Source organism: Belonocnema kinseyi, chromosome 2 (genome assembly GCF_010883055.1).
Source record: "Belonocnema kinseyi isolate 2016_QV_RU_SX_M_011 chromosome 2, B_treatae_v1, whole genome shotgun sequence".
In the NCBI taxonomy this organism is placed as follows: domain Eukaryota; kingdom Metazoa; phylum Arthropoda; class Insecta; order Hymenoptera; family Cynipidae; genus Belonocnema; species Belonocnema kinseyi.
This window is the reverse complement of record NC_046658.1, coordinates 90,624,231-90,639,640: the sequence shown is the minus strand read 5'-3', so window position 1 is coordinate 90,639,640 and position 15,410 is coordinate 90,624,231. Positions and strand designations below refer to the sequence as shown.

At 32.7% G+C, this 15,410-nt stretch overlaps 1 protein-coding gene across 2 annotated transcripts in view; it reads left to right on the top strand.

Moving 5' to 3' along the window:
• LOC117167025 (protein Skeletor, isoforms B/C) overlaps nt 1–9,395 on the top strand; it is an 82,460-nt gene extending 73,065 nt beyond the window's left edge. Inside the window, exons 8-14 of one of the 2 annotated variants that reach the window (XM_033351575.1) lie at nt 496–680; nt 905–1,210; nt 1,711–1,882; nt 4,144–4,337; nt 4,418–4,642; nt 6,447–6,611; nt 7,048–7,185. In XM_033351575.1, coding sequence (XP_033207466.1) covers nt 496–680; nt 905–1,210; nt 1,711–1,882; nt 4,144–4,337; nt 4,418–4,642; nt 6,447–6,611; nt 7,048–7,071 — 1,271 coding nt within the window. In that variant the 3' untranslated portion in view covers nt 7,072–7,185. Of the gene's footprint in view, nt 1–495; nt 681–904; nt 1,211–1,710; nt 1,883–4,143; nt 4,338–4,417; nt 4,643–6,446 lie in introns of both variants that reach the window. The other variant, XM_033351574.1, reaches the window with a different exon arrangement.
• Nucleotides 9,396–15,410: the final 6,015 nt, after the last annotated feature.

Genomic DNA, 15,410 nt, shown 5'->3' with positions numbered 1-15,410 from the left:
TACAGTTCTTTGAAAAGTAATTTTTGGTTTAAGATTTATCATTTTGCTTGAATAATGTTGCTGTTTAAGGGATTCAACTATTTCGTGAGAAATTCTACTATTTTTGCAGAATTTAACTATTATTTGTATCAAATTAAAATCTTCTTTAGTTGAAATATCAGCTATTGTATTTTTGGTAGAGAAATATTTTTTTTTTAAATTCAAAGAATGGGTTGAAAGTCAATCTAATTTGTTAAAAATTCACAACAAATTTAACAAAAAACAGAGTTGAAATAATCATTTATTTTAAATTACATTATATCGCGTAATACGAAATTTATGGTATTTCAAGTGGCAGAATAGATTTTTCTTCTAAAAATGTGTAAAGTTCAAGGTCATAAAATAAATTTGCTGACATTTCTAGTTTTCCTGGTTCAGTGGCCACCCTGAATTTTTAAAAAGGATTGTAATTTTCTTAAATCTTTCGACATCACTGAATACATTTTTTTATTTCAGATGATGGACAATATATGTCTTTTGGTGTGTCTCCAAATCCTGAAAGGAGTGTCATGGTTGGTGCAGATGTTGTAGTTGCTTGGGTGGATAAACAAACTCTTCAAGGATATGCCGTCGATTACATTCTGGATTCCAAATCGCAATGCTCTGGGGGACGTGGAAGCTGTCCAGATACACGAATTGAAGTAAGAATAAATCTTTCAATAATATATTACATAAGAAAGAAATCAGAGTAATTTTTTTAAGAAATTTACCACACCAAATCCCAAAGATCCTGAAATCTTAATTTGATTTCTAAAAATCATTGTTGTTTCTTTGATTACCATCGATTTTAGATACTCCAATCATCAGAAATTATATCGTCAATCAAAATATTGATTGGGTTGTGAATTTTTTTTTTCTGTTAAAGGATAACACGAACTCTGTAAGGCTCCTGAACGCAGCGATGGTGAATGGATACAGTATCGTGACGTATCAGAGACCCTTGAAGGCCATCGATGAATTGGATCGGCAGATTAAAACTAATGGATCTCAAGCGATCGTCTGGGCAATCGGCCCTCTCAATGAGAGAAACGAGGTCAGCTTTCACAGCGATTACTTAAAAACTGATCGCTTCATCGAGTTCGGCAGACCACCTGCTTGGAATTGTCCCATGCCAGATCAGGAACAGGCTCGACCATTTGGTGACAATTCTGATAAGGGTAGTTCCAATAAGGTAAGATCCTATCCTATCTCGTCGTCTCTCTACTCTACTAGAACTAAAAATAAAGGAAAGGATAGACATTTTGAGACAGAAAAGAACAAAGATCAAGATTTCCTATATTTGTCTATATATTTCCATACATTTCTATTTGTTTCTGCACTTAAAATGTGATCTGAATAGGTAGTATTTGCCTTGGATAGAAAACTTTTTTTTATAGAACGAAATTTCTGAAGATAGATAGTTGCTAGATTTAGATACAAAAATGTGGATAGAAAAAAAGCTATCATATTGATGCAAAAATAAAAAAGGATTCACGAGGATAGGTAGCGGATATCAAATGAATCGCGAGGACAAATAGTGGATCAATTATTTTCGCTCAGTTCAATCCTGATACTTCAAAGTGATCCACATCAATGAAAATTAATTATGTTCTTTTACTTCCAGCAACGTGTCTAAGAGATTCAATATTCTTAGAAGATAACTTTTGTGTATAAAATATTCAAATTTTTCAGGAACTTGTAGCGACTACTAGACGACCACAGCGACCACCTGCAACACCTGCACCAGCCCCTAAAAATGACGCTTGGATTATTCCAGATATTCAGTGCTATGAACCGGAAGATGGTGTCTTTTTTGCCCAAATGGGACCCACTGGTGGAAGTCATGGATATCCAGCAATCACTGGTACGTATTTTCTCTTCTAGAAAATAGGATAGAAAGGAATGGAACTTTGGGGACTATTCTCTATCCTTTACCCCTTATCTGGTATTCTTTATCCGTTATCATTGATAATTTATTCTTTATTATTGATCCTTTATCATTTATACTTTACCCTTTATCCGCTACCCCTTATCATTCATCATTTATACTTTATCTCTATCCTATGTCCTCCATCCTTTATCCTCTATACATTATCCTCTATCCTTTATCCTCTGTCCTTTATCCTCTGTCCTTTATCCTCTGTCCTCTATCTTTTATCATCTATTATTTATTTTTTATTATTTATCCTTTGTCGCGTATCCTTTATCTCTCAGGCTTCATCCGCTATCCTTTAGTCATTATCCTCAAACTACTTTTATTGTTCTTTCACTCTATCACTTTTTATTAGTCTTCTATGTTTACAGTATTTCTATCTTTTTCTAACTGCACAATAATGCTCTTATTTTTCGAATAGAGCAAAATAAAAAAATAAATTATTTATTTTAGACTTCTCTAGAATTCAATTATAATTTTTTTCTATTTTTTTTTCTAAATTTTTATTATTTGGTTGAATTATTTTTATTCGTTTCATGCATTTTTTAAATATACTCAATATCCCTTAAATTGGCATATTTTCTTCTTTTATTTGATCACTGTTTATAATTTTTAATTCAATACCCTGTTTTATACACTATCGTATCCTTTATCCTTCATCTTTTTTTAATTATCATCTATCCGCTATCCACTTTTTTATATCCTTTATTCTCTTCTTTATCACTCATGCTTTATCGGGTATCATTCATCCTTTATGATTTATCGTTTATACTTTATTATTCAGAATTTATCCGTTATGCTTTATCCTTTATCCTTTATCCTTCATCCTTTATCCGTTGTAATTTATTCGTTATTCATTATGCGTTATGCTTTATAATGTACCCTTCATCCGGTGTCATTAAATTACTGTTGTTGTTCTTTTACTCGCTAGAAAAGTATCACTTTCATTTTAGACGCCTCTGCAATTTAATTATAAATCGTTCTATCGTTTTTCATTTTTATGATTTTGCTGAATCATTTTTATTCCTTGTACACCATTTTGAAATATACTCAATATTATCTATGCCCCTATTCAAATTTCTTTCAGCTGGATTTTTACTTTTATTATTAAATACCATAACCGGTTTCAATCATCCATCCTTTGTCCTTTATCTTCTATCATTTATCTTGTATCCTCTATCATCTATCCTCTATCCTCTATACTCTAGCCTCTATCATCTGTTATCTACTATCTATCCACTATTGTCTATCTTCTATCCCATATCTTTTATCCTCTATCATCTATCCTCTCTCATCTATCCTCTATCTACTATCCTCTACCGTCTATCATTCATCCCCTATCATCTATCCTCTATCTTCTATTCACTGTCCTATACCATCTATGCTCTATTCACTGACCTATATCATCTATTCTTTATTCTCTATCCTCCATCTTTTATCCTCTAACATCTATCCTCGATCTCTCTCCTATCCTCTATCCATTATGCGTTATCCTTCACCCTTTGTTCCGTATAATTTAACCTATATCCTTTACCCTGTATCCTTTATCTTTAATCATTTATATTCTATATTTTATCCCTCTTCATTTTTCCCTTAGCATTTGTCCTTTATTATTAGTCCCTTATTTTTGGTTTTAATTGTTTTTCTTTGTCTTTTTTACTTTATCCTTTATCTTCTATAATCTATTATTTATGATTAGTCCTCTATCCCTCATCTACTCTCCATCCGCTTTTCTCTATTCGTTGTCCTTTATTGTTTGTACATTATTATCATTTTTCCGTTACTCATTATCCTTCATCCTTTCTCATTGATCTGTTATTCAGAATCCTTTATGTTATCACTTATCCCTTATCCTTTATCATTTTTCCTATACAATTATCCTTTCGACTTTTTTATTGATCCTTTACCTGATATCATTTATCTTTTATCATCTATCATTAAGCTAATTTTTTTGTTTCACTTTGACGCTTTTTATTTGTCTTTTATTATTACAATAATTATATAATTTTTTTAATGTACAATAATCCTCTCATCATTTATACATAACACGATAGAGAAACAAAACAAGACATAAAAGTAAAAAGAAAGATAGACTTCTATGTTTTACTCTATTTAGGTTAATACCAATTAATATTAACAAATGTATTCACTCTAATACTAAAAACCTGTATAACAAAAAATGAAAACATCAGGACACGTTGGCTGGGGAATATCATGGTACATAAATGGACTTCTGATTCCCGAAATCCACGTTGTAAGAGGCAAGAAGTATAATTTCGTAGTAGAGGGTGGTCAAAATCCAGAAACACCTGCTCGTTATCATCCTTTCTACATCACTGATGACCCAGTCGGTGGATATCAGCACAAAACTCCCGAAGAACGATCGGTGAGATTTTTGGGTATTCGCTCTCTAAAATTAGTTGGTAAATGCTTCTATGAACTTTTCATTTAATCTTCAATCTGTAGAAAGTGAAAATCTTTGCCGGAGTTCGCCGTCAAAGAGGTACCGTCAGGCCAACTGGAATTGGTCGACTTTGCAACTGGGTGCCAGACCAGAATCAACCACCGGCTGATGAGTTTGCTTCCTTTGGAGCTTATCAAAGAACTTTGACACTCGAATGCGATGTTGGGGAACCTGGAATCGTAGAGTGGACGCCTGATGAAAACACACCAGACACTGTTTACTACCAGGTTTGTATTTGAGAGACTAATTTTCAGAAACCTTGACATTGGGATCGAATTTCCAAGTAACCTAGAACTTTGCTCTTATTTAAGAAGCTTCAAAGGCTCACATATTAATAATTTATCAAAGCAGACATTTTAAAGCTTTTAATGTCTAGAAATTTTTCGAATAAAGACTTTTAAACTTTTTACATTCTCATCATTTATGATTGAGAAAGTATTAGAATTGTCGGAAATTTGACATCACACTTTTTCAACGGATCTCCACGCATCGAGACCCCCTGAATCCGAAAATCAGTTTTTCACGATGGCGTCTGTCTGTCCCTCCATCGTCCGTCCATCCGTAAACACGATAACTCTCGAAAAAATGAACGAATCAAATCCATCTTTGGCACACTTTTTCTAGGTCTTAAAAGAAAGGACGAGTTCGTTAACCAGCCATTTTTGATAAAAATTCAAAAAGTGAGCGCATTTTGAAAATTTTTGAGACCACTTTTTTCTGAATTTGAAAATTCTATGTACGGATATTTATAGTATTGAAAAGAACAAACAATTTATCCTCATTACTTTTTCGATAAAAAGAAAATTCTCAGAGTTATAGCGTTTTCAAAATTTTTTTAATCAACCGAAAATCAAAATGTGAAGCCGAGAGACTTACGATATGAAAAAAAGTCAAAAGAAGAAAAACATTTCTTTTTGAAATTCCTACAAGATTATCATAACCAATTTTTGGATTTTCTTCAAAAATCGAAAATTCAAATTTTGAGTGCACAAAAAATAATGGAAAATAAAATATTCCATTTTGTGGACAAACTATCTAGGATAGAAAAAAAGATGAATTAACAAAAATTTGTTATCCCAAAAAAGATCTACAATTTCGTTAAGAATCACTTCTTGATAGGACGCGTACTTTTTGTTTTATTCGTGAAAAATAACGTTGAAAAAAGTGAAATAAAAAAAAATGTGTGGAAAAACGACGAAAGTTACGAAAAAAAAAATCCAACAAAACCTGTTTACAAATGTCTGTCGGAAATCGAACGCGCAGCGCTAGTGTGACGATGAGAATGTGTGCCTCAAAGCCTACAGAGCTTTGAGAAACTTAATCTTTGAATATACTTAATTAAGTAGACAATTCAGAATATGAAGACGCATATAAATACTGCCATCTAAAAGAGATCTTTTTGATAAAGTTTTTTTCAAGCATTCCAAATGCAAAGAATAAATATCCGAGCGCGAAGCCCGAGGTAACCTATTATCGACCGCGACGCGTGAGATTCAACCGTCGCGCGCCCTAGGCGCGCTCAAACTTGCGAGAGAAGAAAACCGCGCGCGTAGCTCGCGAAGAGAGTTTGCCCGCGAAGCGGGCAGATTTTTTCTTTTAAGGACTTGCATTTTAAAATTCGAGAATTTCAGAAATATCAGATTCTCATTTTCTTCGACCTTTCAACTGGCTAAACCTTATTTTCAATTCTAAAGATCAATACATCACATGAAAAAATTAAACTGTAATTAAATTTAGCTTTCTAATCTTGCACGCAGAACCGCATGCAGATGACATTCTAGAGAACAGATTTACTCATATTTTATTCAGTTTTTATTTTTAAACTCTTTTACCAGGATTATCATCAATCCTGATGAGAAGGTAAATGCAAATAATGTTATTTTCAGCCTTGATGAACTAAAATTACTATTGAAATAAACTATAAATTCTTCTTCACATAGTCGCAAGTTATTTACATTAAAAATGATGAAATCCGAGTCACCAGATTCCCGGAAGTTGGAATAAGAAAACAATTTTCAAAATGTGTTACAGTGCTTCACTCATCGCTATCTGGGATGGAAGATCCACGTCCACGACAGCTGTGACTCCAACGCATCAGCAGCCAGTGAAGTCCGAGAGTCCTACGCCGACTTGGAAGCCGAGCCAGAAGAAGTATCCGACCTCAAGGGTGGCGCTAGTATTCGAGTTTCGAGCAAGGTAACCCCCGCGCCAGAGTTCTTCCAAGAGCATCAAGAATACGCTCAAAATTATGGTCATCGTCATCATTCTCATCATTCAGCGACTAACCCGAACAACCTAGGTTCACATCCAATGCAACTAACACGCACGCATGTGCCCTATGATCATCGTGATACTTACGAGCGCTTGCAGTTACCATCATACGGGAATCATGGCCATAAACCAACGTATAACCCTTCCGCCACCGTGAATTATCATCATGTTAAGGATATGCGTAACTCGCTTCCTTATCCGCGTTTGAACGAGGAACCCTACCCTTCCTCTCATTACGGTGATAATCAAAGTCCAGCCGAACCAGGACCTCCTCCCGTCGCGTACGCGCATCCTGGTCATTCGGTCATGGAACCGGAACAGGAGACCCATTCCTCTAACCAACAATCTAAACTCATTCCAGATTCACGACCCGGCGCGTACATGAGCTACGGGACTATCAAATACCCCTATCCCCTTCAGGAACAACCGCAGCAGACGATCGTTTATTCCAGACCACAACAACACGCGATCTACCATCAGCCACAGAGAACGCAAATGATGATCATCAGAAGACCTACACAAGTTCGTCGTCCTGTGCCAGCTTCCATGATTGCAATGAACGCCCCTACTATGACCGTACATTCCAGAGCACCGATGTTCATCGAAAGGAAAAAATCCGTCTACAGAAACCCCAACATCAGGATGACACCAGGCAAACACATCCAAGTCACTAAACTGATGAAGATCGACCTTAAGCGAGCTAAAATCGAAGCCAAGGTTTCAGAAGCAGACCCATCCGCTAGCATCTCCTCTACTCTTCTTGGACCCATGAAACCAGCCAGGAACACAGGTTTCAACCCAGACTCTATTGTCATCGAAGGAGGCTTCAAACCGATTTTGAAGAGCATTGAACAGCCAGAAGCTCAAGAACGGAATTCTGAAATCCAACAAGATGAACCCCCCAGAGAAACCCCCGAGTACAGATCTATCGACAATTTCGAACCCATGTTCATTCCTTCTCCTCCTGATCGCAACAGCAGCAAGAAGACCAAGAAGCAGAAAAATCGCTCCAAAGTTCGATTGGATGACTTAGATGACATGGAGATGGCTGCTGATAGACTAGATTCATACTACTTACCACCAAACGCTGCTACAAAGATTGACGACCTAACTGATGCTCTCGTTGCTTACGATGGAAAACGAATCAAAGACTCGAATCTTGCACGATCTGTGCCCAAAAATTCAGAACGACCCAGAAAAAAATTGACTTCAGATCTACTTAGCAGAACTCCACAGTTTGGAAGATTTAGGGGAGATCTACCACCAGTAATTCCTGGAGAAGTTAGAACCGAGGACCTTGCTCAGCTGGAAAAAAGGAGAGTTTCTTCGAAAGAAATTTCGGTTCCAGAGCTTACTTCAATCACTCATAATCACCGACCAGGGAATACAAAGTTGACGTTGGTAGAAAGGACGAAGAGGTCAGCTCAAGATGAGAAACATAGTTCGAGCCCTGTGCAAAATTATGATCGCAATGGGCACACGTATGATCATACTGGTTATGTGCAAGATCATGAGGATTTTATGCATGAACATATTGCACAAGATAACAATAACCATGATCATATAAATCAGGAGCATAGCAGTCATGACCATAGTAATCATGATCATAACAATCATGATCATAACAGTCATGATTACAACAATCATGATCACAGCACTCATGATCATAGTAATCATACAAATCATACTGGTCATTATCATAATCACGATCATAGTGGGCACAATCACGATGACGAAAGTTCTGCTTTAGCCAGTGCTGGTCAAATGATTATCACTAATATTGAATATATCGTTCTAACAGCCATTTTGTACTATGTAATTTGATTTCATTAGATTTATTCTACTATGAAGTGAAAATTGTGTATTTCAGTAGAAAGACTCTTAAATGACTGTCTTCCAATAATCAAACGTCTAAAGATTTTGTAGATACTAAACGTTAGGATCCTCATCAAAAATGATTTTCCTGCTTCTTCTAAAATTACTTTTGAAAATATTTTGTAACTCTTTCCAGATTATTTTCATTCCAGATATATTTAATCATTAAGATTTTTGTCGAGCATCTTGCTCAAACTATAACTTTCGGTATAAGTAATATGTATAATTAGTTCCTGTTTTCATTTTATTCAAAAGAAGATACCAATAGCTGGAATTTTTACCCGAAGTAAGAATCAATCGATCGAATAGTCTCCATTTTCCATGAAGCCTCTCTCCCCACACTCAACTCACTCCTCTCTTAAGATATTTACAATAGACTTGAAAAATATTTTGAACGATGCGCTACATTCTAGCCTGCTGAAGTTTCTATAAAGCATTTTTCTCGAACGGAAAAAAATACTCCTATAAATCCTCGACAGATTTAAGAACTGCCTTATTTATCAACCATAGAATGTAAGTATAGATGTAGCTCTTAGGAAATAAAAAAGGCAACCTATCAGATGGTGCCACTGCGTATTCTCCATGACTCAGACGAGTTTCGCTTAACATATACCTGCAGAGGCAACAATTGCTCATTAAAAGAAAAAGAAAGTTGCTCCCCTTAACTGTGAAAAAAGGTATATACAGCAGTGAAATAATAACGAACCACGTACAAATTAGGCGAAGTAAACCTATACTTTTAAGACGTAGTTCTGTAACAGGAAATTGTTAAGTTTGCAGACGCACGTGTACATAGGTATAATGTATTGTTAATAAAGCAGAAATAATACGAAATTAGTTTTTTATTTTATTTAATGTGGAATAGAAATTTTTTAATCTATACGCGCGCGCGCGTGTGTGTATGTGCGTGCGATGTGTGTGTCGTAGTCCAATAGCCGACCCAGTCGATTAGCAGACTAACTGACAAGTCGGCTAATCGACACTAAATAGCCGAATGTATACCTACACCTGCTCAAGTTCGTCTAGTGGACGGACGAAGGCAGCCAACAAGCGGCCAATCGTCTATTCGACTAAAGTGTTGCAGCCCAGTAGACGGCTATGCATACGGTTGAACATATATTTTAAAGATTGATATTTTTCATTTGTTTTTCATGAAAATATTCTGAATAATAAAAATAAAAAGAGTTCCTATTAGAAATTTTAAGCTATTTACAATTTAAATTATGTACTTATGTGACACAAAGTGCTCTAATATGGAAATTCTAAATAAAAAATATGCCCGCTTAGCGCGAGCGGCGCTTCGCGCCAAGTTTGGCCGCGCCTCGAGCGCGCAGGCTACGCTTTCGCGCTTCGCGCTCGTTTTCGTACGTTTAATGCGTACACTTCAAGTAAAATTATTCAAATATTGTAAATACTATAACTTAAATCGAAAACTGTGATTTAAACTTCTGAGGAATTACAACCATAAATTGCAACTGCATTTTTTCGATTTGATTTTAAAGAACGTTCTCAAAGCACCTACGGCTTTGACGATTACATTCTCATTACGAAACTTCGCGCTTCGCGCTCGATAATTAGTGTCTACTTGAAAAACTTCATCAAAATAATTTGTAAATCTTGTTAAAATCTACTAAAAATAACGTTTTAAACTTATGGATCTCTTAAAAAATCAAAATTGCACATTGTTGAATATGATTCAACTTGTGGAACTTTTGTCTAATCACAAAATTTCATGGTAATAGTTCAGAAGAACATATATTTTACATCCAGTAAAAATTTGAATTGATATTTCTGAACCTATTGAAAAATTTGCATCTGAAAATTTTACAAGAATTTCTAAAACTCATAACAAATTTTTATTCAAATTTTGAAAAAGCTCAAGTTTTTTGAATTTTTGTCTGATGAAAAATGTAACTGACACAGTTTCTAAATATATTTGATACCTAGTAATGAATTGAAATTTTTAAATCTTTTAGAAAATATATATTTTTCATTTCTCTGAATATTTTCAAAATTTTCAAAAGTATATAACTTTTCTAATTATTATCAAAATAAAAAATTTTATTTGGATAATTTGCAAGTCTTGTACCCATCTATAAGAAACGTTGACAAAAAATTTCAAATTAAAAAAAATTTTTTTTTCAAATTTTGAAAATGCCCTAAATTTTTTAATTTTGGTTGGAAATATCTGCTTAATGAACTTACCCTTCATTTTGGGAACTATAAGAAGTATATCAAAGGCTGACTTGATTGGAAAAATCCTTCAAAAGTTAGCGTGGCTACAACATTCAGGTAACCATACATAGACAGACATACAGGTATTACACTCTCATAAATGAGAATGTAAAAATTATCAGATTCTTAAAATAGGCAAAGGAAAATACAAAAGAATATTTTGTCTTTTGCCAGTGCTTTTATATTCAAGATAATTAGAAATAAAATTACAATCTTTAGAAACGTCACACAAAACGTTTTTAAAAAAGTAATTGTTTTTTTTTTTTAATGTTTTCGTTTCATTTATGTTCATTCCTTTTAATAAAATGCACAATTGTCACAAAGTGAATTAAATAATAAACTAGCTTTAAAAAAAACTATTTTAGGTGAAAAATGTATAATTATAATTAAGAAAACGAAAATGTAATTATCATACAAGTCGCTATGCAGATAAAACCTACCCTTAATTGTTTATAGCAGACAGTCATATGCTAGGCCTATTGAGCAACAGTCAGTATAAAATTAACAATTTTATGACGTATTTTGTATCGTTTTCTTCATTTTAGCTATCTATTTTTTTACCTGAAACAGCTTTTTTTAACTAGTTTATTATTTAATTCACTTTGTCACAATTGTGCACTTTATTATAGTGAATGAACATAAATGAAGCGAATCATTAAAATAAAAACAATTAATTTTTAAAAAACTTTTTTTGTGACGTTGCTAAAGATGGTAATTTTAATTCTAATTATCTTGAATAAAAAAGCACTGAAAAAAGACACAATATTCTTTTGTACTTTTCCTTGCCAATTTTAAGAATCGGATCATTTTTATCCAAGATTTTCATACTAACGCACTTCGTGTCACATAACTACATAATTTTAATTGTAAATAGCTTAAAATTTCTAATAGGAACTCTTTTTATTATTTTTTATTTAGAATATTTTCATGAAAAACAAATGAAAAACCTCAATCCTGGCCGCTTGTTGGCTGACTTCATCCGTCCACTAAACGAATTTCAGTAGGTGCAGGTATACAGTCGGCTATTCAACGTCCATTAGCCGACTTCCCAGTTATTCGGCTAATCGACTGGGTCGGCTATTAGGCTACGACGTGTGTGTGTGTGTGTGTGTGTGTGTGTGTGTGTGTGTGTGTGTGTGTGTGTGTGTGTGTGTGTGTGTGTGTGTGTGTGTGTGTGTGTGTGTGTGTGTGTGTGTGTGTGTGTGTGTGTGTGTGTGTGTGTGTTTTATCCATTTATTAAAAATCAGATGATACCATGTTCAATTAATTCTCGACTCATTTTGAAATTACTCAAAACAATTCGAAACTATTGTTGTCGGGAAACCCGCGTTTAAAATTGGATAAAGCTATCGTTTCTTTTCCCCATTTAAAAGCAAAAGTTCGCAAACTTCAGGTTAGCAAAAAATGTAAGGTCATCTAATCTCGGAACTCTTGCTTTTAAAACAACGGCCGTTGCAGTTCCGTCAATTAATCTCTTGAACTTTCTCTCCGTAAAGAGAATGAAAGAAATGTCTTAAAATTACGGGGAAGTTTTATAAAAAACTCGAACAAGTTTAAGAGAAATTGAAAATGTTTAAAAGATTCAAACTTAATGCAAAACATGAAATCATTTTTAACAAGTAAGAAGAAGCGTACAATTTTAAATATTTAGAAATAATCATTTTAAAGCCTCTTGAAGATTTTGACAGGTTTTACGATAATAAACCAAATCCTTAAAATTTCTGGGAAAATTTAAACTGACCTTTACTTTGAAAACCTAATTTTAGGAGAATATTTGAAAAGGTTTAAAAGCATTTCAAAAGATTTCCAAAACTGCCAAAACAGAATTTGAAAGATGTAAAGGCAATTTTTTTATTTTTCAGAATATATGAAATTTTTTGAAATTTAATACAAAATTTAAATTTTAGAAATATTAGCAAATATCTCAGAAAATTTCTACAACAGTTCGAAAAAAAAATTGAAAGATATAAAGGCAATTTTTTTAATTTTCAAAGATTTTCCAAAATTTGGGAATAATTCAAGTAAACTGAAGATATTTATTTTTAAAACTTCTAAAAGTCCTAACAATCTTTTAAACTGACTCGAATGTTTCCTAAAATTTTAAAAAGCCTTTGAAATAAGAAATTATAATTTTTCATCAGATAAAAAATCTTCAAATATCTTTTTGAATTCTCTCAAGAATGTCAAGAAAATTATATTTCTATAATATCAAAAACAAATGAAGAGATTAACCTAATAAATAAATATTTAACCTTAATTTTTTATGTTCAAAATCATGTATCCATTCAAATAATAATTTGGTTGAAATTTGTTTCCTTTTTTGGCTGATTGCACTATTTTGTTGAAAATTCGTCTTTTTGTTAGAAAATTTATATTCTTGGTAAAAAATTTATCTATTTGGATAAAAAATTTTATTTTCGTGTTAAGAATTGAAATGTTTTGTAGAAAATTCGTCTCTTTTGAAAAAAAAATATTTTCTTTTTTGGTTTCAAATGTAACTGGTAAAAACTTTTTTTGTTTAAATTGAAGATTCAGCTATTTTGTTTTTAGAAGCTTTTTCATGTTCAAAATGTAAAACACATGTGCAAAAAATGTAAGTTTTCATAAATGAAAAAATAAGTCCCTTTATCTGTTAATAGCTTAAATTTTCTTTGATTTATTTCATATTTTTTATTCGAGTTTACGATTAGGAACAATTTTCTTTTTGATCCACAAAATAGACCGTTTTATCCTGGACGTTATCCAGCATTTTGATTTACAAAATGTAATTAGCGGATTTTTGAAGGTTTCGTAAATAAAGAAGTTTTTTAAAAAGTTTAAGACTTCAAAAAAAAAAACTTTCTTAAGATTCCTGAATCAAAAACTCTATAAATGTATTCCTAAAGGTTGGAAAAATCTTTCAAACTTTTAGAAATACATATATAGAGGTTTTGAAAAGATTCATAAATAATTTAAAACTTAAAAAGATTTTTAAATACTTTCGACAAACTGTAAGTTCTTGAAGATTTCGAAAAAAAATGCATAGCCTTTTAAGAAGTTTGAAAGGCTTCAAGTAAATTAAAAAAACTTTGTATTTCGAAAAATGAATTTTCAGGAAAAACAGATCTGAGATCTTTAAAAGTTGTTTTGAATATTAAGAAAATTTTATATTTATATAACCTCAGAAACAAATAAACAGTTTGGGTAAACATTTTTTCATTCATGATTAAAAAATCTTTTTTGCTTAAAAATTGAAATATATGGTTGAAAATTCATCTTTTTTGGTTAAAAATGTAACTGGTTGAAAATTAATCTTGTTTGGTTAAAACTGCAACTCGTAAAAATGAGTTGTTTTTTTTAGTTTAGGATTCAGCTATTTGGTTAAAAGAAGGTCTTTCTGGGATGAATTCAACTGTTTATTATTATTATTTTTTAAATCAAACTCCTTTTGAGTTGAAATATCAGTTACTTATAACATTTTTCGTTGAAAATACCCTTTGAAATACGAAATTTAATGTTATTCTGTCAAGAAACATTACATGAAATTCAATTTTTCAACTGCAATCTTTAAAAAACATAGAATATTAAAAATATAAATTATGAAATATTTGAAAATGCTATCTGATCAATTTCTGAAGTTCGGTTAGTTATACAAAATATGTTATTCTCAAACTCAATTAAAATTTTTATTCCTACATTTTAAATATGCAGAGTCGACAGAGTACCCTATTAGTGTTGCCTAATAATGAACTACCTCTCAGTTTCTCTCTGGTTTAAATGTTAAAAATGACAAATTCGCATTCTTGTTGTACGCTTCGACATATGAAATTGTTTGCGGCTTGTTGTTCGATCGCCGAAGTTAAGCAACGCTTGTCTCGGTGTTATACTCGGATGGGGGTCGTCGTACTAGACGGAGAATTTTATATCAGCTTTTTAATCTGTCTTTACTCTCGAACTAATAATATTATTTAAAAAATGGTACTAAAAGTGTAATATTTGTGGATTAATGTGTCTTCAGGGGTAAGAGTTTTTTAAAAGTTTCAAGTCGATATCTGGAAAAGCACTATCTTTCTCTACTAATTCAATTGAAAAATCTGAAAACTTATTTGACTGTTAAATCTTCTAAAAAAATTAGGGTAATGGATAAACGGTTTTAAATTTTCGAATACAAATAATAAATAAAATATATAAACAATTTAAACATTTTTGATTTTATAATAATTCTGTTCTGTACAGCAATATATGTACAAACCTTTTATAAAAAGACTCAATGATCCATGGAATCATCATCTCTTTCGAAATGCTTAAAAATATGTATGCGCGCGCGAAACTACTTAAATTCAAATAATTATTTTTGAAAACCAAACCTTACTTTAAAAAATAGATTTGGAACAAAAATCGAAAGGGAATTTTAAACAAAATATCGGGGAGAGCTGGGTGGCGATAGGGGGGTCTAAGGAGCGGGGTCCAGGGGCAGAGCCCTGCTCGGGGGGTTCGGTATAGGCGTGGAATTGCTTGGTTTCAGTCCTCCCTAAAGGAGCGAAAACGACAATGTTTGCTCCGCTGTCGCGCAAAATACATTTTGAACCCAATAGTTGTATTTTTAATCCAAAAGATGAATTAGCTACCAAATAA